This window comes from Lepus europaeus, chromosome X, assembly GCF_033115175.1.
Source record: "Lepus europaeus isolate LE1 chromosome X, mLepTim1.pri, whole genome shotgun sequence".
In the NCBI taxonomy this organism is placed as follows: domain Eukaryota; kingdom Metazoa; phylum Chordata; class Mammalia; order Lagomorpha; family Leporidae; genus Lepus; species Lepus europaeus.
Window position 1 is genome coordinate 59835074 of NC_084850.1, and position 23072 is coordinate 59858145.

General features: G+C 37.1%; 1 protein-coding gene across 1 annotated transcript in view; it reads left to right on the forward strand.

The window, feature by feature from the left end:
• The window catches only part of WDR44 (WD repeat domain 44), a 95765-nt gene that overhangs the window by 36233 nt on the left and 36460 nt on the right, over window positions 1–23072 (forward strand). Inside the window, exons 3-11 of the mRNA XM_062183836.1 lie at window positions 3907–3981; window positions 9908–10538; window positions 11038–11168; window positions 12188–12283; window positions 13520–13656; window positions 15068–15151; window positions 18662–18768; window positions 19847–19998; window positions 22912–23050. Coding sequence (XP_062039820.1) covers window positions 3907–3981; window positions 9908–10538; window positions 11038–11168; window positions 12188–12283; window positions 13520–13656; window positions 15068–15151; window positions 18662–18768; window positions 19847–19998; window positions 22912–23050 — 1552 coding nt within the window. The remainder of the gene's footprint in view (window positions 1–3906; window positions 3982–9907; window positions 10539–11037; window positions 11169–12187; window positions 12284–13519; window positions 13657–15067; window positions 15152–18661; window positions 18769–19846; window positions 19999–22911; window positions 23051–23072) is intronic.

The following is a 23072-nucleotide window of genomic DNA, read 5'->3' on the forward strand; positions in this document are numbered from 1 at the left end:
TTATTTATTTGAAAGTCAGAGTTACACAGAGAGAGGAGAGGCAGAGAGAGAGAGACAGAGGTCTTCCATCCGCTGGTTGACTCCCCAGATGGCCACGACGGCCGGAGCTGCGCCAATCCGAAGCCAGGAGCCAGGAGCTTCTTCCGGGTCTCCCATGTGGGTGCAGGGGCCCAAGGACTTGGGCCATCTTCTACTGCTTTCCCAGGCCATAGCAGAGAGCTGGATTGGAAGAGGAGCAGCCAGGATTAGAAACCGGCACCCATATGGCATGCTGGCACTTCAAGCCAGGATGTTAACCCACTGCACCACAGCACCAGCCCCGAAGTTTCTATATTTCAAAAGCCCAAAACCCAAGAGAGTTTTGTTAAAGTCAAACAAAATAGAGTCCAGTCACTGGTTGACAGTTTGGGTCAGTGTAAGAATATTAATCTGTGATAGTTGTTAAGTACTTAACTTGAGGTCTAGGAATTACCAAAGTGTATTTTAATTTAGGGAAAATATCCAGGGAATTATGTTGTATAGTACTTCTGATGTTCTTACTAATTAGGAGTTATTGAAGAATAATTGGATAAAAATATTTAACTGGTAGGATAGTTGAAAAGTGTTTCTCTGATATACATTAACTTTTTAATGTTAGTTGTCACATATCCTTTTTGCCTCATCTTGTCAAGGTTATTTTACTATTTAGTTTAGATTAGACTTTCTCTAGTTTAAAACCAGAATTTGATTAAAGGATGTATAAACTTAAGATATACATATCATATATATATATATATATATACATATATATATATATATATTGGGGCCTCCATTGTGGCACAGCAGGTTAAGCCACTGCCTGCAATGCTGGCATCCCATACCAGGGCACCAGTTAAAGTCCTAGTTTACTCCACTTCTGAGCCAGCCTAGAAAATGAGCAGAAGATAACACAAGTACTTGGGCCCCTGCCACCCACATGGGAGAACTGGATGGCATTCCAGGCCTCTGGTTTCCACCCAGCCTAACCCCGGGCTGTTGTGGCCATTTGGGAATGAACCAGCAGATAGAAGATTCTCTCTGTCTGTCTCTGTCTGTCTCTCTGTCACTCTGCCTTTCAAAACAAATATATTTTTTTTGAAAAAAAAAAAGGTTTGTTTATTAACTGGAAAAAAAACCCAGAGTATGCCTCTTTAGCAGTATTCATTCAGCAAATGATTACTTAGTGCCAGGTACTATTTTAGGTACTTGGGCAAATGATGGTGAACAGAACAAACAAGATCCCTGCTCTCCTGGAGCTTGTATTCTAGTGGGGCAGGCCAGACAAAAAAAGTAAACAAGTAGATAAGGTCATTTCAAATAGTGATAAGTGTAACAAAGAAAAAGAAAATAGGACATTGTGATAAAAAGCCAGGAGGAGGTTAGGCTATTTTAAGATGGTTAGGAAAGGCTTTTCTAGTAAAATAGCACTTAACCTGCGATCCTAATGGCAAGGAACCATCCCCTAGGCCAGAGTCTAATTAGGATTGGTGGGAGAGATGGAGAAGTACAAATGTCAAAGATGCAAGCAGGGGCCATATCATATTAAGCTCTCATGGGCCACAGCAGAATTTTAATTTTAGCTAAAACTTAAGATGCCGGAAACAATTTTCCTCTAGAAGGATCTGTGTAAGATTGGTAATATTCCCCAAATGCTGTGGAGGAATTTAGTGAAACAACTTTCCAGATCAATTATATTGCAAGTCTTGTAGAAATCACATTAACACACTGAATTTTTAGCATTATAGTAATCTCTGGAGTAATTTTGTCATGTAGCCCATCATGAACATATTCTGATAGTTGTGTAAGTGCTACCTTTTATAACTAATTTTTTGCGCTTTTCCAACTTACTGTATTTTAAAATATCTTTATTTACTCATTTTCATTTTATTTGAAAGAGAGGAAAGGAGGGGAAGATGGAGATCTTCCTTCTGCTGCTTCGCTCCCCAAATACCCACAATGGCCAGGGCTCAGTCAGGCCAAAGCCAGGTACCCAGAAGTCAATCCAGGATTAACATGTGGATGGCAGGGACTCAGTACTTGAGCCATCGTCTGTTGTCTCCCATGGTATACGTTATTAGCAGGAAACTGGATCAGAAGTGGAATAACCAAGACTCAGACCAGGCACTCAATATGAGATGCTAGTGTCCCAAGTAGCAGTTTTTTTTTAAAGGAGTGGAAGTTTTTTTTAAAAAGATTTATTTATTTTTTTGAAAGAGTTACAAAGAGAGAGGAGAGGCAGAGAGAGAGAGAGGTCTTCCATCCGATGGTTCACTCCCCAATTGGCTGCAATGACCAGAGCTGTGCCAATCCGAAGCCAAGAGCCAGGAGCTTCTTCCAGGTCTCCCACGTGGGTGCAGGGGCCCAAGGACTTGGGCCATCTTCTTCTGCTATCCCAGGCCACAGCAGAGAGCTGGATAGGAAGTGGAGTAGCCAGGATTAGAAACCGGCGCCCATATGGGATGCTGGCGCTTCAGGCCAGGGCGGTACCCGCTGCACTACAGTGCCAGCCCCCCAAGTTGCAATTTTAACAGCTGTGCCAAATGTCTGCTCCAGTACTACCTTATTACTTACCTACATCCTTATGTGCCTTGGGTCACTTAGCTGTCAAAAATGGTTATACTGACCTTCTAATAAGCTCTCTGATGTATGCTGAGAATTAAGCATTTTTTCTCTTGGTATTAAAAACAGCTTAAGATAGAAAATAATATTGTTACAGGAAAACTGTAGCAGAGAAATTATCGGTTCTTTGTCTCACATGGGAGAAGAATTTCCAAGTGGACAGCAGAGAGATGTAACAGTATTTATTAGAGTTGAAGACCTCCAGCCAGAGCAGCATGGAAGGAAAGAGAGGAAAGAACCCAAAAGGCCCTGTAGCATTCAGGATTTTAAGTACAATCTTGGGAACCAAACTGTCAATCAACAAGGTGGAGATAAACTCAACAAAAGACCTGATTTACAATTCTCCATCTCTGGCTCCCTTATGATTAAAAAAAAAATCATCCAGAAGGGTGGGGGAGAAATCACCACTCCCTTGCTATTCTCAAGGCAGTTTTGTCAATTTGGAGATTCCTAAGGAAGCAGGACGCTTTGATCTGCTAAAGATAACCTTTTGGGGGGAGCAGGCACCTCTCTGTTCCAAATTTCTACCAGGGGACCACCCTGACTACCTAGTACCCATTTGATTTCTCAGTATTATGTTAGAAATTGTATATATATATATGATTGTTTTATTGTACTCTAATTTTTTTCCAGCAAAAATGCAATACCCATTTCTACTCTCTCTAACCTCCCAATTATATATATATATGTACGTATGTATATATAAATGTATACATAGATATATATGTATTTTTGGTGGGTTTAATTTTTTTTCATCTGATACTGTTTTGAAGGCTTCATTTAACTTTGGGTTGTCTTTTTTCATTTTATCCAAAGCATGCAGAATTGTAAGAAAACTGTTCTCAGAATGTGATTTTCTGTTATGTACTTTTGTGTTTATGTACATTTATAGAGCAATAATTTAGGAAAAATAAGAATTCTGATTCAACCCTTTGTTTAAATCTTTAATCCTTTTCAGCTACAGAGGTACTTAGAAGTTCTCATCTTCCATTGCAACTTTTTTTATGTTAAAAGTTGAAAAATTTTTTCATAGTTAAAGGTAAATATCTTACTACAGTAGAAAAAGTTGCTGATTGGTAACTTTCTTATGTAAATCACATTGTCTCCATTGACATAAAATCTGTGGGCATCTATCAGTATACAGATATCTAAACTCTTTAGGTTCCTTCAATTTATTACTGTTGTATTTTCTCATTTGTACCCACCTTAAGCAGATATTCACAGAAAGAATTTATCATTTGGTCTCTATTTCTTTTCTTTTTAAAACAGGAAACAGAGAACACTGCCCACAACGTTGGAAATGAGTCCCCTGTACAAGAGTTGAAACAAGATGTATCTAAAAAGGTTGGAAAGATATTCAATATTAGTTGGTAGCATATATCCATTTTATATGGTATATGTGAAACAAAATGTTCTCCACTAGTATAGTATTCTGTAAATGGTGGATGTTTAGTAAGCATTTATTGAATCTGTCAGATTTGTTATTGAAGACACATCAGGCTTTTTAGAAGTCATTTTCATATTCTAACTATTAACGTATCGTTGAAACTATTTTGTAAAATGTTTTTGTTTTTATCCTTGTATTTTATTATAATAAGCCCTAGCTATTATTGAAGTTATTGCCAAGAATTATAGGTGTTGAAAAACTCACTGCAGGCCGGCGCCGTGGCTTAACAGGCTAATCCTCCGCCTTGCGGCGCCGGCATACCGGGTTCTAGTCCCGATTGGGGCGCCGGATTCTATCCCGGTTGCCCCTCTTCCAGGCCAGCTCTCTGCTATGGCCCAGGAAGGCAGTGGAGGATGGCCCAAGTCCTTGGGCCCTGCACCCGCATGGGAGACCAGGAGAAGCGCCTGGCTCCTGGCTTCGGATCAGCACAATGCACCGGCCGCAGCGGCCATTGGAAGGTGAACCAACGGCAAAAAGGAAGACCTTTCTCTCTGTCTCTCTCTCTCTCTCACTGTCCACTCTGCCTGTCAAAAACAAAAACAAAAACAAAAACAAAAACTCACTGCAGCAAATTCAGATGTTTTTAAGAGTCAGAGGTTACAAGATGGCCTTGCTGTGATAATGGCCTTTGATACCTTTTAAATAATTGATGCTGTGTAGTTTCAGAGGTTGGTTTACTGTAAGATTGAGCACAAGATAAAAATTTTGAAAATAGACAATTTGCAGTATCTGTATAAAATTCAGAGAGAAAGTTTAGTGCGTTTTCATTCATTTATACAAGTTTTGTGCCCTAACGATTGTTCTAGCCAATTGGATTCCAGAGGCCAATTGTGAAAATGACACATTTTCTATCCCACAGTTTCTCCAACAGCTACAATCTTGATTTTTTTTTTAAAAAAGATGTATTTATTTATTTGAAAGACAGAGGCAGAGAGAGAGAGAGAGAGAGGTCTTCCATCCGCTGATTCACTCCCCAAATGGCCGCAACAGCTGGAGCTGGGCTGATCTGAAGCCAGGAGCTAGGAGCTTCCTCTTGTTCTTCCACATGGATGCAGGGGCTGAAAAACTTGGGCCATCTTCTACTGCTTTCCCAGGCCATAGCAGGGAGCTAAATCAGAAGAGGAGCAGCTGGGACTCAAACTGGCACCCATATGGGATGCCAGCACTGCGGACAGCAGCTTTACCCTCTATGCCACAGCATCAGCCCCAATCTTGATGTTTTGACCTGGACAAATCCCTGTTGTAGAGGGTGGGGGGAGCTGTTTATGAATTGTAGGATAAGTAGCAGCACTAGGTGCCAGATGTCACCTAATGTCTGAGGAGTGTAGAGCAAAGTTGCCTCCAGTAGAAACCATTTTTCTACCTTTAGGCAATTTAGAAATTTAATGGACTATATACTTTAATGTTGGTCGTATTTTTTCTTTCAAAAGGAAAACTCCCCTTTAGGAGAAGTGGTGGTATTGTATATTAGCGTATATAACAGCAATAAAACCATTTTTTTCTTTAAAATAAGAAATTATTCACAATTCTACATGTGACAAACAGCTGGCTTAATTTTGCCGCATTCTTTTCTCATTGTCACCTATTTGCATACTTTCTTTTTGCCCAATTATAGTATAGACATTTTTATATTTTGCCTTTTACCATCTTTAGATTTTCCTTATATTTCTATAGTTCAATACTCAGCTTTCGTTTGTTACGTCACTTTACATTAAGCAAATGTATTACAATGTATCCAATTTTACTGTTGAAACTTGAAAACTTTTTAATTTTTTCTACTTTTTTTCTTTCCATTTTAAAACATTCTTTCTTATTTACCCATTTGTAATTTATTCTCTCTATAGTTAATAACAAAAACTGATTTTAAGGAGAGGTTGGGATGTAAAAAATAATGAGAAAACACTATGGGACAGTATAGTATGGTCTAACATTCTAGGTATCACTTTTTAAGTTCCAGCATTTTCAGTTGAATTAGATATCAAGCATTAATGATAAAGACTGTGGGAGATATACCCTGGACCAGGATATAATCCATGCTTTCAAGTAGATTACATTTTACCAGAGGAAATTGTATAGACACAAAACTAAATGTAATAAGGGCCCAAATAAACTTACAAATAGGTGTAATAACACAAAGGGAGACCTTACTTCCTGCCTGGGAGTAGGAATGGAGAAAGCTTAATGGGGAAGTAGCACCTGAGCTAGCTCTTTATGAATGGAAGTTAGGGCCAGATCATGGAACACTTTGGTTTTTATTTTGTAGTCAATAGGAAAGGAGTGAAGTTCTTGAAGCAAACAGTGCTTTAATGTGATCATTTCTATGCCGGTCTTGATTCTCGCTGTCTTTCCATTTTTGTTACCTCCTAAAATTCAGAAAACAATGACGAAGCTAGACACAATTACTAGGTATTATAGGGGCATATCAAGAATCAGAAAATATGGGTCTTGCTTTCTAGGAACTAATTATCTAGCATAGAGAGAATAAGTATGCAGAGCTAGCCCATGTACTTTCTTGGATTTATATTAGTGTCCATCCTTTAATGAACAATAAGAGTGACGGTTGTTCAGAGGCAGGAGAGATTGTTCTGATGTAGGAGATTAGGGAAGACATGATTTTCAACTTCATTTTGACCTCTTTTCTGGCATAGGCCACTTCATTATGCAAAATCATTATTTTAAGTCTTTTTGTTTACCTCACGTTTATTATGCTCACTCGCATCCCCCCTCACTTCAGCAGATAATCTTTTCAGCTGCAAGTAAAAATTAGAGGCCAAGAAGCCTAAATCCATTCATTTCCATACTGTCTATATCTCCTTATCTACAAACTTGTTTTCATCACTTCCCTCTTTTTCATGTTATTCATTGCTGAGAATTTAGTACAGAATTAAGTATCCTTTATCAAAAATATTTGGAGCAAGAAGTACTTCAGATTTCAAATTTTTTCTGATTTGGGGATATTTGCATATACATAATGAGATATCTTGGGACTAGGGCCCACAACTAAATGCAGAATTCATTTATGCTTCACCTTATACATAGAGCCTGAAGGTAATTCTATACAATATTTTTTATGTGCCCTCATTTTGCCTAAGAACCCATCTCATGGAGGTTGGATGTGGAATTTTCCACTTATAGTATCTTATTAGTGCTCAAAAAATTTTGAGTTTTGGAGAATTTCAGATTTTGGATTTTCAATTAAGGTTGTTCAACCTAAATTTATTCCCTGTCTGAAGTAGCATGGTATAACACAAAGAACAGATTTTTTTACTGACACCATAAACAAGAGTGTCAAATTGTTAAGTCAACAACAGGAGTCACTGGGTACTGTGTACTTACTTCTCATGTGGGATCTGTCCTTAATGTGTTGTCCAATGTGAAGTAATGCTATAACTAGTACTGAAACAATATTTTACACTTTGTGTTTCTGTGTGGTGCAAATTGATGCAATCTTTACTTAATATATACTAAATTGATCTTCTGTATATAAAGATAATTGAAAATGAATCTTGATGTGAATGGAAGGGGAGAGGGAGCGGGAGATGGGGGGGATGCGAGTGGGAGGGAAATTATGGGGGGGAAGCCATTGTAATCCATAGACTGTACTTTGGAAATTTATATTTACTAAATAAAAAAAAATTTGCAAATAATGTAATAAAAGAATGGATTTTTAACAATGATTTGAATTTCAAATTTTGGCTTTGTAACTTATTAGCTGTTGGGCATTGGACAAAATTCTTAATGCATTAACTCAAATTCCTGCTTTGGGAAGAAAGATAACCCAGCCACCTAACAAGGTCTGTATGATGATTAAATGTTATTATATATGATGAGTCTACTAATACACACTAAGACCTTCTTTTCTTTCTTCTTCAGAACTTTGTTGCTATCTTCCTTTCCAGTGGTTCCTTCTCTTCAGCTTATATAAACATTGGATGATTTCTTGCAGCCACATCTATTTATAGCTAAACTTTTGGAAAACACACTCTCTACTGTCTCTTTGTCTTCACCTCTTATTCATCTTTAAACCCATTGTAAACTGACTTCTGTTATCACTTCAGATCCTCAGTGCTTGATAACAACTAGTTGACAAATTAGGTGGACTCTGTTTAATATTCCTCTGGTAAAAGTGAGGTAATTTCTAGGATTAAGAATTTGAAGACTGGGGCTGGTACTGTGGCATGGTGGGTAAAGTCATCGCTTCCAGTCAACTGCTCCACTTCCGATCCAGCTCTCTCCTATGGCCTGAGACAGCAGTAGAAGATAGCCCAAGTTCTTGGGCCCCTGCACCTGTGTGGGAGACCCGGAAGAAGCGCCTGGCTCCTGCTTCAGATCTGCCCAGCTCTGGCCATTGCAGCCATTTGGGGAGTGAACTAGTGGATGGAAAACTCTCTCTCCCTCTCTCCCTCTCTTCCTCCCTCTCTCCCTCCCTCTCTCCCTCCCTCCTCCCTCCCTTCTCCCTTCCCTCCCTCCGTCCTCCCCTCCCTCCCTTTCTCTGCCTCTGCCTTTCAAATAAATAAGTAAATCTTTAAAAAATAAATAAAAGTTTTTTTTAAAAAAACTGAAAACTAATAAATGAAATATACTGAGAAATCAAGAGTAAATTCTATTGAACAGCAGTTTTATACAAGTTAGTATTAAGTTGTGGTCAGCCAGATCAGGATGGTTCTGTGATACATTCCATTGACTTCTAGGAGCCAAGGAATTGAGAAATCAGAAATTTTCAGTGATTGGACATGGTGGAAGTATAAATGGGCTGAGAGACTTAATGTGTTAGTAACTACAAGACTGATAGGAAATTTAGTTTTTTCTAACTGTTGGTCGAATACATAGAAAACCTGTATTTATTTTTATAGCTTGTAGAAATAAAAGGAGAGAAAAGACACATGGGCTGAGTGAATTTTCATGATCCTGCCATCAGTGTAGAATTAGGTGTAATCTGTTTAACAATGTCAGTCTCCCCACATCTGCCAGTTTTTTCCCATCATATGCTTGAGTTCAGAGATAAACAAGTTGAATTCTTTTGTAAAGATTTTATTTATTTATGAGACATGACAAAGAGAAAGAACTCCTATCCACTGGTTCACTCCACAAATATCCACAAAGGCTGGGGCTGGGCCAGGGTTGAAGTGGGAAATCAGGAAGTCAATCAAGGTCTCCCACATGGGTCGTGGGGACCCATCTACTTGAACTGTCACCTGCTGCCTCCCAGAGTGTATTAGCAGGAAGCTGGAATTTGAAATGGAGCCAAGACTGAAACCCAGGTACTGCAATATGAGATACTGGCATTTTAGGCCAGTATCTGTGGGATACTTATCCTAAGTATGGGATACTTAGGATTCTTATCCCAAGTAGATTTTATTCTCATGGTTTTATTAATTTGACTCAACCCAGCAGGCAGTTATTGCAAGTAATTTGGCAAAAATATGTAATTGAACTATGATATTATAAGTCTCAGTGTAGGTTTAGGGATGAACTTTATTTTATATGGTTGATTGAACTTTTGTGACCAGGTCCTAACACAGACTCCCTGTCATAATTGTTAAAAGTGTAGATTCTGGAATCAAACTCCTGGGTTTGTACTACCTTCATCCTTACTAGCTTTTTGACTTTGGACAAATCACTTGATCTCTCTATACCTTAGTTCCCCCATTGGTAGAAAGATGACAGTAGAAGCGCAATCTCCAAAGATGGTACAAAGATTGCAGTATGTTAAGGGTTAAGAACTTTGTCTGGCACATGCTAAGTACTGTATAAATGAAAAGCTATTATTATGTCCTTGTAAATAGCTTCATTTTTTAAAACTGCTTTTTAAACTTTCATCAGATTATTGAAAGTATTATTGAGGAAAGTCAGAAAGTACTACAGATTGAAGATGACTCTCTGGATTCCGAAGGAAAAGAACTCTGTGATCAGGGTTCCAGTCCTCTTGGAGCTGGAACAGATTTCAGCAATATACCTGGACTGTTAGCCATAGACCAAGGACTACAGGAAGATTCCAAAAAGGCAGAAAGTCAGAATGTATTTGAAGAAACTGAATTAGAATCAAAGAAATATTTTCCTACTGATAATACCTGTGAGAAGCCAGTAGATGAAACTGCTAAGTTAACTGAAGTAAGTTCAGCTGAGCAGCTTAATGTGCCTGAAATGGAAACAGAAATATTGGACAAGGAAGCAACAGAAGGCAAACGAAGTGATGTTCTAGAACCTACATCCTCAAACACCTTATCTACTCATTTTCTTGCTGTGGAAGAAGTGGCTCCTGCCAAACCCCCAAGACATCTTACTCCAGAACCTGATATAGTAGCCAGTACAAAGAAGCCTGTTCCAGCACGCCCACCCCCTCCAACTAATTTTCCACCTCCTAGACCCCCACCCCCATCTCGGCCTGCACCACCACCAAGAAAAAAGAAAAGTGAATTGGAGTTTGAGGCTCTTAAAACGCCTGATCTAGACGGCAAGTATTACTTGAGAAATAACTGTTTTGTTGGGAGATTTTAGAGTTGAAACTGTTTAACTATCTGCTTTTGTTTCAGTTTATGCTATATAAAACTATACTGATGACCACATTATAAAAATTATTTCCTTAGTAATAGACAAAAAATTAAAAAAAATTTAAGTTGGTGATGTTACAGTACTATAATTGAACATTTCCTTGAACTTTGAACTTTCAAATCTATTACTCTCTGAGAGAGAATGTGATATGGTGAAAAGAACATGGGATTTGGAGACTGAAGGTCTGAATTCAAGTCCTCTGGCTCTTATGAGCTGCATAGTCTTGAGGAAGTTAAATAAATAATTTAAACCATGATTTCCCCATATAGAAAATGAGAGTAATAAAACCAGTTGTATGACAGGGTTGTTTTAAGAACCAAATAAAAGGTAAAGCACTTTTTAAGTTATATAAGGACCTATTTAAATACTAGTTGTTGTTGTTATTATTATTATCGTTGCAGTACCCAAAGAGAATATTACGTCTGATTCTCTCCTAACTACAAACATGGCTTCAGAGAGTACAGTCAGGGATTCTCAGCCTTCTCTTGATTTGGCAAGTGCTACCAGTGGAGATAAAATAGTTACTGCCCAGGTTGGTGAATTAGTGTTATATTTGATATAGGTTTTATCACTGGCTGGTTTGTTGATTGTTGAATCTTCTTCCTTCTTTAGGCCAAATATTTCCTTGTCCCCCAAAACTGGCTTCCTTCCTTCCTTTGTCCAGCTCCACTACTAACTAGCCTGGGTGAGCTTAGCAAGCAAGCAAGCTCCGTTGATAAAATGGGAAAAGAACCTTTCTTAAAGGTTTCTTGCAAGGATGAAGTAAGATAAAGTAGGCCAAGTTTGGCAGATAGTAGGTATTCGAAAAATGATAATCGCTGCTATTTTAATATTGCTGATATTAATACATACTCATTGTAGTCTTCATTTACCTGACATTTTTATAGTTTTCTTTTCCTAATCATAAAAGCTTCATGTGCTTAGGCAGTGGGCTATACAAGAGTTCATAACATGGATTTTACCACAGCCAAATCTGGGACTCAAGGTTACTTGGGTGATAGCTGTGGTGGGGCAGCCTGGAAGACTGGGAGAAATGACACTGTAGTCTTAATCTAGCCTTAGAGCAAGGATTGGCAGTGGGCTGTTCATAGGTTCCCAAGCTAAGAATAATCTTTACTTTTTAAAGGGTTGTCTACAAAGAAGAAAAAGAATATGCAACAGAGACTGTATCTGAACAAAAAGGCCTAAAATATTTATTGTCTGAGTCTTTACAGAAAAATGCCTCTGATCCCTGCCTTCAAAATATCTACTTATGGCCTGGATTGGTGGCAGTCTTAGTAGAGAACTGCTTTTTTGCCATCTTCAGATAGAACATTTATTTGTTTTCAAATCTACCAAGACATTATTTCATGGGCAGCAGTAGTTTTGGTACCTAATGATTTTCAGCATGCTGGGAATTATAAAGGACTGAAATGGAGTGTTCCATTTAAATTTTCAGTAAGCTCCATTACCTGAATTATGGAATTCTTTAGAACTGTGTGTGGTAATGAATAATTGAAATTTTATAGAGGTTGACTCAGTCTATTTTCTGTTATAAAATTATAATTTCAGGAAAATGGAAAAGCACCAGATGGGCAGACAATAGCAGGTGAAGTGATGGGCCCTCAAAGACCTAGATCCAACTCTGGGAGAGAGCTTACTGATGAGGTAGAATTATATTTATTTTTTATTCTTAAAAACATAAAGTATAAAGGTCATAATGGGAAGGTAAAAAAGTTCTAGATATGGATGGTAGTATGGTTGCTCAGCAATATGAATGTACCTTATGGTCCTGAACTATATACTTAGAAATATTTTAAAGGGTGAATTTTATGTTATGTGTAGTTTATCACAATTTTAAAAAATTATAAAGTTCATTGCTGATAGGCAAAATGAATCATGTAGAAGAAAATTTAAATTAAAGAGTCTTGGTTTTTGTTTTTTAGATATGCTGGATCTTTTATATTTGACTTCTTGCTTTCACATAATTATATGGTAGAGTAAATAGATTGAAAACAAGGTCTATAGTTTATAAATATATAATGTTCCATATTTTAGAAAAAATAAAATGGATTTTACTGTTTTACTGGTGTCTTACCATTAACATTTAATATGCATCTATTGGCCAATTCAGAATGAAATTTTGAAGCAAAATCCTGATTTTTATTTCTTTAAAGCAATACATTTTTAAAAATCATTAACTTTGGAAAACAGTTTTAACAGTTTCTCAAAATATTAAACAGTGTTATTACCCATATATGACCCATATGTTCCTATATAATATACCAAAGCAAAATGAAAACACATGTCATTGCAAAACAGTACATAAATATTCATAGAAGCATTCGTAATAGCCAAAAGGTAGAAACAACTTAAGTGTCCATTACTGATTAATATTGATCAATAAAATGTGATGTTTTATTATAGTAATAATGATATGATTTTCAGCAACTAAACAGAAGGAAATACTGATCCATGCTACAATAATAGATAACTTAGTACTGGGGGAAAGAATCCAGGCACAATAGGCCACATGTGTGATTTAACATATATGAAATATCCAGAACAGGCAAATCCATAGAGATAGAAGGCAGATGAGTAGTTGCCAGAGGCTAGGAAAAAATGAAAATAATGTGTGAGTTCTAATGGGTACGGGATTTTCTTCTGGGGTGATGAAAATATTCTAACTTAGAGAGTGGTGATGATTGTACAACTCTGATTAAAGACCAGTGAATTATATGCTTTAAATGAGTACATTTTGTGGTATATGAATTATATCACCATAAAAATGTTAAAAATGATTGTGCATGATATTGAATATATCTAGAAAGGCATTAGCTTACACGATAGACCCCAAAGATGATTAAATTATAGGTCATCTTGGTGTTATTTTTTTAACCTTAGGAAATTTTAGCCAGTGTAATGATTAAGAACCTGGATACTGGAGAAGAAATACCTCTGAGTCTTGCAGAAGAGAAACTGCCAACAGGTATTAATCCTCTCACTCTACACATCATGAGAAGAACAAAAGAGTATGTAAGGTATGTCAAGTATTGTTATTTATCTTTGTAGTATTTCAGAATGGTGAAGCTTTCTGTTTATAAACTAGGACAATCCCTAATTTGGTTTCATTCAGTATTCTTTTTTAAATCTGGAATTAAAATACAGTTAGCTAATATATATATTCTTTAACTATGTTCTCTCTTATGAATATAGAGTTATTTAGGGGAAATAGAACAAATCTTAACGCCACAGCATTTTTAGTTTCTGTACTTTTAAATGATTAATATTATACTAGAGACAGTATAAAGACATTTTAAACCTCTCGTACTTAGCATAGTGTTTGCAAAGTTCCCCCATTCCTTTTTATAGCTGAACATTATTCCAGTGTTTGACTCTATTATATTTTGTTTCTCTACATCATTTAATGGCATTGAATTTCTGCCTTTTAGCTATCATGAATAATGATGCTATGAACACACTTTCAACTATCTTGGAGATACACACACATACACACACACATGTATGTGTTGTGAGTGAGTGATTTTTGGATCATGCAGAAACTATATATGTAATTTAAAAATCTAAAACATTTTCCAAAGCTGTTACACCATTCTGCATTCTCATAATCTGTATGTACAGGAATCCAGTTTCAGTGCATCATCACCAACATCTCATTGTCTCTTTGATGGGAGCCATCTACTGTATATAAAGTGATATCTCATTATGGTTATGATTTTAATTTCCCTAATGACTGATGTTAAACATCTTTCTGTCTGACTTTAATATTTTTAAATGATCATTTGTATGTCTTTAGGGCAATGTTTTAAATCTTTTTGACATTTTTAATTATTTCAGTTGTCTTTTATTATTGAGTTGTTTGTGTTCTCTTTATATTCTGAATGTAAATACCAGATTAAATCTATGATTTGAAATAACAAAAACATTATGAGTCTAAAAAGCCATGTAAGGTGAACATTCAGCCTCCTGAAACTTGGCTGAAATGATCTTAAGTTTGATAACAATTTGTACTGTTTCTGTGGGGTCAGAAATTGCTTTAGAGTGAGGCAATTAACTTTATTATGAGAAATAGGTAAAACATTCTATAAAAGCAAGAGCTTTTAAATTAAATATAAAGCATGAGGTACCTGATGAGAGGGCCAGAAGTGGTCTACAGGTATTTTATCAATTTTGTGTGGTAAATTTTGCCTAGTAAAAAGCCTTTTTTGTAGTAGATGTTTTCCTAAGTTCCTAAACTGCATTGTATTTTGTATATTGCTTTACTTCAGTCTCTAAAGTCTTCAAGTCCTCAGTATCATAATTTAAATGAAAATTATATAAAGCTGATTCATACATTATTTTCATGTTCTAATTAGCTGATAACTATAAATAGAGATTTTTGAGAGAAGTATAGGAAGATGGTTTCTTTTAAAATGACTTTTCCTCTTACAGTAATGATGCAGCACAGTCAGATGATGAAGAGAAATTACAGTCTCAACCAACAGATACTGATGGTGGAAGGTTAAAACAGAAAACGTGAGTTATAGTACACCTCTTCATTTCAAGCTTTTATTTAAAATATTACAACTACCAGGGTTCCCGTAGTACAATGGGTTAAGCAGCTACTTGCAACACTGGCATCTCATATCAGAGTGCTGGTTTGAGTTTGAGTCCCAGTTGCTCTGCTTCTAATCTAGCTCCCTGCTAATTTGCCTGGGAAGGCAGCAGTTGATGGCCAAAGTACTTGGGCCCCTGCCACTCATGTGGGAGATTTGGGTGAAGGTCCTGGCTCTTGGCCTGAGCCAAGCCCAGCCTCAGCTATTGTGGCCATTTAGGGTATGAACCAGTAAATAGAAGTTATCTCTCCCACTTCCTCCCTCACTCCCTCCCTCCCTCTCCATTGTTCTCTCTCTCTCCCTCTCTGCCTCTCTCTCTGTGTCATTCTACCTTTCAAGTAAATGAAATAAATCTTTTTTAAAAACAAAAATATTAGAACCACCATGCTATTTTAAATCTATGCTTTAACCAGTTTATATGTCCACGCACTACTGCTACCCAGTGTTCCCAGCTGATGGATTATGATTCCTTGAGATGTGTTGGTCAATTTTAAATGGCATATAGTAAATGAACAATAAGTTTTTCATTGTCCCTGAGTTATTTTCTGATAATAGATACCAAAAGTGTTAGAATATGATTGTCCTTGCAGGTATCTTTTCCTTTTTCTCTTCATCTCTAGCTAGAAAAATACTATTTGTCTTTGTAAACCCAACTATATGAGATTTTTCATGACGTCTAGCATTTATATCAAATTTCTTCCTTTTCTAGATTTCAATGAAACCTATATTCTGTGCAACTTACTTTTTTCCTTTATCATATATTATCTTAAACTGTGTTCTCATTTAAAAAAAAAGACATTACATGTTAAACAACTAAATCATACATTGGAAAAAGATTGTGATCATGCCATTCTTCTGTTTTTCCTAAAAATATCTATCTAGCATAGTCGTAGACATATGGATTTGGCTTAATCATACACGTCACTAAACTGGCAACAGTTAAATCTGGGGTCCAAAATGAATTCTCTACTTGAGTCTGATTTTTTCCTAGTGTATGTGAAAGGAAACATTGAGAACTTTCTCAAAAAGTTATGCCCAAAAGGCAGGTATATGATAACACCTCAGATTTTTAGAACTCATCTGTCCAGCAATGGCAACTATCAGGAACCCGACAAGTGAGAATTATTCAAGAGAAAAATAAGCATCCAGGAGATATGCCACATAGCTCATCATTTTTTCTAAAAGAAAACTTCCTTAATTTTATTCAGAGCTGTTATAAATACTTCCTATATTGAAGTATTCAAGCTTGCAGCAAACTGTGACAACATGTAAGTTGACAGATAAGAATGGCAGGCAGTACTGTGGTTGTAAGAAAATGAGAAAAATAGGAAAGGGACTCGTACATAGCATACCTGTCTGGATCATGGCACTTTTCAACTTTTCTCACGTCAGGACACCCATAAAACATGGTGATATTTGCACTGAATGCTGGGGGTAAACCATTGAGGTAGCTGCTGGCCTGAAGAGATTAACCCAGGGTACCAGCTTCCCTGGGCCCTACCTCATTGTCTTCAAGTCTGAGGGCAGAGCCAGTAGCATGGGCCACCTACAGTCCATTTGATAGGCCCTGAATGTGTTACAGAATAGTAAAGGGGCCTACACTGTGGCTTGGCGGGTTAAGCTGCCGCTTGCAGCACCGGCATCCCGTATGGGCACTGGTTCAAGTCCTGGCTGCTCTACTTCCAATCCAGCTCTCTGCTAATATGCCTAGGAAAGCAGTGAAGGATGGCCCAAGTGCTTAGGCTCCTGCACCCATGTGGGAGACCTGAAAGAAGCTACTAGATTCTGGCTTCAGCCTGGCCCAGCCCCGGCCATTGTGGCCATCTGGGGAATGAACTAGCAGATGGAAGATCTCTCTCTCTCTCTCTCTCTCTCTCTCTCTCTGTGTGTGTGTGTAACTCTACCTCTCAAATAAATAAAAAGATAAATCTTTATAAAAAAGGAAAATAAAGATGGTAGCACATGAAGTGCCATTTAAGAAGGCATGAAATTATGTATTTTAGACATATTGATCCAGAACGATTGAGATGTTTGTTTTCTTGGTTTTTAAAGTAGTAATAAGTGCATAGCTCTCTAGAAAACAACATCAGATTTATAGATAATAAAGACCTTATAGTGCTTTCAAAGATTATTTCTTTGCAATCTCTGTTTTCTGGTTATCACAAGCAATAACAGAAATGTGTAAAATAAAAAAATGAAAGTTTCCCATAATTTCACATCTAGAAATAATCACTGTTAATAGTTTGATGTATTCATCATAGAATTTCTTTTTCTCATAAAGGTGGAATTACATTCTACCAAAAGTTTCTCAACCTACATTTTTTTGGAAAATCTAATGTGTTGAGGGTATATCTTCATTAACAGTACCAATAGTAAATATATTGTAACCTTTGTGTTAGCCAGACTTGGGAGTTAGGTGCTGAGTATACAACAGTTAGGAAGACAATCATAGTTTCTGCCCTCATAGAGCTTCCAGTTAAATGGGAGAAATAGACAACACACTACACATGTAATTACATAGATAAATCTAAATGTTTGCTGTAAAAGAAAAGTATGGAGTGCCATGGGAATATATAACAGGAAACCCTGATCTAAAGTCAAGAGAGGACTTTTTGAGAGAAAACTGTATGATCTGAGACCTAAAAAGTAAGTAGGAATTAGCCAAATACTGTCCCTAATTTGAGCTTCTTTGAAATGGTAAAAATGTACCCCTGATTTGTAAATTTTTTTAATTTTAAAAATTACATGTTGTGCTTTGTTTTTTAAATAATCCTACTGTATTAAGTTTGAAGCTTAGATAATTGAAAAAGCAATAAATAAGTCCTATTTATGGAAGCTTGAGATGCATGCATGTTTGTATTACAGTGTATTTGGGAGTATCTACTGGGAAAGCTCAGGCTAATTTTATTACATGCAGATACCGGCCCTGAAAAAAAAAAGATGAGAGACCATCTTTGGCTACCAAAACATTGAATTTTTGTGAATTAATACTTCTACCTTTCTTTTTATTGGTAAAATGTGTTTTTAAGATAACTCTCTGTAGCAGTTTTCTCAAAGTGATTCTCACTGCAGATTCATGGCCTTGCCCTAGACCCTCTAAATCAGATTATCTGGGGATAGGACCCAGGTATTTCCATTTTAAATATTTCCTTAACTATCCTACCCTGCCTATCAATTATTAGTCACCGTTGAAAACCAATGCCCTAGAATATATGATATTGTAAATTGGAGAAAGTACCTGTATTTCCTTTATAGCCATACTGACTTAAATATGCATGTGCTTATTTCATAGAAAGAATTTAGGAATTCATACATCCATTTATGTTCAAAGAAAAGAAGTTTATTTCAAAATAATGTACTAATAACTTTGTGAATTGTTGAACTTTCGTGATTTGTTGAATTAACAAATTGTTTTTGTATTTTTGTTAAGGACTCAACTGAAGAAGTTCCTTGGAAAGTCAGTAAAGAGAGCAAAGCACCTTGCCGAGGAGTATGGTGAACGTGCTATAAATAAAGTTAAAAGTGTTAGAGATGAAGGTAAGTTAAAAAAAAGAACATTTCAACTGAGTACACAGTTAATTTGTAATCATCTAAATTTAGCCTTTTAGTTCATAGAGCACTCTATTGAAAGTAATAAACCTTTATAGCTGACATTTTAGTATTTCAGTAAATCACAAATTATTCTCTTAATTTTATAAGTGTGAAAAAATGAATTTATGTATCTTAAACATGAATTTGTACATTTTTAAAGATTTATTTTATTTATTTGAAAGGCAAAGTTAAAGAGAGAAAGAGAGAGAAAGAAACAGAGAGGTCTTCTATTTTGCTAGTTCATTCCCCAAATGGCTGCAACAGCCAGGGCTGTGCAAGGCCAAAGCCAGGAGCTTCATCCAGGTCTCCCACGTGGGTGGCAGGGGCCCAAGTGCTTGGGCCATCATCCACTGCTATCCCAGGCACATTAGCAGGGGCTAGATCAGAAATGGAGCAGCAAAACTGAAACCGGTACCCTTATGGGATGCAGGTGCTGCAGGCAGAGGCTTAACCTGCTATGCCACAGCACTGGCCCCCTCAAATTTGTACATATTTTATGATTGTGACAGCATAACCTGGAAGGTTTAAGTATTCAATAATCAGCTCTAAATTACTTTTACAAGGTTATTTAGCTTTCATAAATATTTTCAATATTAGGTAAATTTTCTAAATTTTCACAAATCTTAATCTTGTATGCCTTTGTCATTGGACTCATTTGTTTTATTCAGTGAACACTTACATGCCAGACAATGTTTTAAGCACTTTTACCTGTAGTAACTTATTTAATCCCATAAAAACTCCATGATGTAAATACCATAATTATCTTCATTTTGTAGATGAAAAAACTAAGTTGCATAAATAGGTTGACTAACTTGCGTATGGTCATGGCGGTAATAAATGACAGAGGTAGATTTGAGCCCAGGCACTCTGGCATCAGACTCCATGCTGTTAACCAATATGTTATATAATAATAGGCAAATTTTGCTTTTCTATTAAATGATTTTCTTAGTAAACTGTAGATAGGAAAGGGTGAGAGTAGCTGTATCTATTAACTAGTAATGATTTCTGTTACTTTTCTATTCAGTGTTTCATACTGATCAAGATGATCCTTCATCAAGTGATGATGAAGGAATGCCATATACAAGACCAGTTAAATTCAAAGCAGCACATGGTTTCAAAGGACCATATGATTTTGATCAGATCAAAGTGGTACAAGATCTTAGTGGTGAACATATGGTAAGCAACCTTTACATTTTTCAGGATTAATACAGTTTTTGTTGGCTTCAATAAAACTGATCTCTTCTTACATATGTAATTGTGTTAGCCTTACCAAGAAGGGTAAATTATATTAATATGATTTAATTAATAGGTAATACAGATTCTGTCTCTGAATTGTCAGTTTTTAAGAATATTTATTTATGGAGCCGACACTGTGGTGTAGTGGGTTAAAGCTGTCACCTGCATTGCCAGCATCCCTCATACAGGTGTCGGTTCAAGTCCTGGCTTCTCCACTTCCAATCCAGCTCTCTGCTATGTCCTAGAAAAGCAGTAGAAGATGGCCCAGGTCCTTGGGCCCCTGCACCCATGTGGGAGACCAGGAAGAAGCTCCTGGCTCTTGGCTTCAGATTGGCGCAGCTTCAGCTATTGCAGCCATCTGGGGAGTGAACCAGCAGATGGAAGACCTCTCTCTCTCTCTCTCTCTCTCTCTCTCTCTCTCTATCTGCCTCTGCCTCACTGTAACTCTTCCTTTCAAATAAATAAATAAATCTTTTTTAAAATTTATTTATTTATTTATTTTAAAAGAGCAATATAGAGAGTACAGGGGGAGAGAGGGAGGGAGAGACAGAGAGAAAGATCTTCCATCTGCTGGTTCACTCCCCAAGTGTCCACAATGTCCAGGGCTGGTCCAAGCTGAAGCTAGGACCTAGGAACTCCATCAAAGTCTCTCACGTGGGTGGCAGGAACCCAAGTACTTGAGCCATCTTCCATTGCTTTCCCAGGTACATTAGTAGGAAACTGGATTGGAAGCTGGGACTTGAACCAGTACTCCGAAATGGGATGCTGGTGTTACAAGCAGTGGCTTACCTGCTGCTCAACACTGGCCCCTCTAAATTATTACTGAAGAAATTAATCATTGAGTAACTAAACTCTAGGCATATATCATTAAGAAAGCTGTGCAAAGGGACTAGACTTTAAAGCAATTAAATTAGAGGGTAGCCTGTAACTTTGAAAAATGTTTAAAATGTTCCCCCACTAATTTTAAATAATTGACACAACTATTTTAGAAGTACAATATATATTATATATTATATATTATTATTATATATTATTATATATATTATATATTATAAAGTGAGATACTCAACTAAAACAAGGAGAGAGGCAGAGGTAGATTCAAGTTCTCCATTAAACTTCAGGTGTCCCAACATGGATAAAAGTGCACTCTTGCATTTCAGTTACTCTAAATTATAGAAACACAGGAAAAACAGTAATAAAACTCAGAACTGGATAAATGTTGTTTTAAGTAAAATCTCATGAAAAACCTTTTTTTAAAATAAAGTTTTATTTATCAAAAAGGCAGAGTTACAAGAGAGAGAGGTCTTCCATCCACTGGTTTACTACCCAAATGGCCACAACGGCCAGAGCTGCCTGACCTGAAGCCAGGAGCTTCTTCTGGATCTCCCACGTGGGTGCAGGGGCCCAAGAAGTTGGGCCATTTTCCACTGCTTTCCCAGGCACATTAGCAGGGAGCTGGATCAGAAGTGGAGCAGCTGGGGCTCAAACTGGCACCCATATGGGATGCCAACGCTGCAGACAGCAGCTTTACCTGCTACACCACAACACTGGCCCTGATAAACTTTTTAATATACTTCGATTTGTTGAAGTAAATGTTATTCCAGCAAATCATCTGTTGCTTCTAACTTGGATAATCTTCAATATGCCTAGATGTGTGTTATAATAGTATTTGTTGCAATAGGGTTTGACATTTCTAATTTAAGGGTTTATGTTTTTAACACCACACACACGCACACACACACAAACTTCCTCCACTGTTTCAGTATGTAGAGATTCTAGTTGTATACTTCAAAGCTTTGTTTGTAGAGAGAGAAAGCAAGGTAAGATCACACCATTCTAGTATTTTCCCAAGTGCCTACTGCTTTCAAGGTCATGGCTGAACTGGGTCATGGTCACTTATTTTTCCTCAGTCTTGATCAAGAGTTATTGGTGCTATGCTGAGGGTTCTGCCCCCCACCCCCACCTTTATGATCATCTAGGGGAGTAATATTTAAAACTAGGATTAGAGCTTTTCCAATTACATTTCCTGGCCATTGTGAAGGTCCCGTTTCCATGAATATAGATGTGGTTTAGGGTCTTGAAGTAGTTTAAATTGTGGCAGACTACGTTGATCTTGTCTTGCCTTTTTCTAAAAGTCTCCATTTGTGGTACAAATTGAGTACCCATATCTGAAATGCTTGGGGCCAAAAGTGCTTCACAATTTTGAGTTTTTGATTTAGGAATATTTGCATAGAATTTAGCAGTTGAGCATCCTTAGTCAAAAATCCTGAAATCTGATATGATTTAAAATCCGAAACTTTCTGAGCTCCAACATGACTTTTTTTAAAGATTTATTTATTTGAAAGAGTTACAGAGAGAGGTAGAGACAAAGAGAGAGAGGTCTTCCATCCACTGGTTCACTCCCCAGATGGCCACAATGGCCAGAGCTGCGCCGGTCCAAAGCCAGGAGCTTCTTCCAGGTTTCCCACGTGGGTGCAGGGGCCCAAGGACTTGGGCCATCTTCCACTGCTTTCCCAGGCCACAGCAAAGAGCTGGATTGGAAGAGGAGCAGCCAGGATTAGAACCAGCACCCATATGGGATGCCGGCACTTCAGACCAGGTCTTTAACCCACTGTGCCACAGAGCCGGCCCTTCAACATGATGTTCTAAAAGCTTTGGATTTTGAAGTATTTCATGTTTAGGATTTTTGGATTAGGGATGCTCAATCTGTATTACAGCATGATTGGACTTTTTGCCTTAACTGGTGAACATTATTTTAGTATGTATAGGTTGGCATAATTTTCAACTTTGGCTTAAAAGTAATGTCTCTAAACTTTTAAAGTAATAACTTTTGGACTTCTTTTGTTTTCATAGGGAGCTGTTTGGACTATGAAGTTTTCTCACTGTGGCCGATTACTTGCCTCAGCTGGACAAGACAATGTAGTGAGAATATGGGCTTTAAAAAATGCTTTTGACTATTTCAACAATATGCGAATGAAATACAATACTGAAGGTATTTTTCATTTGTTGGAATA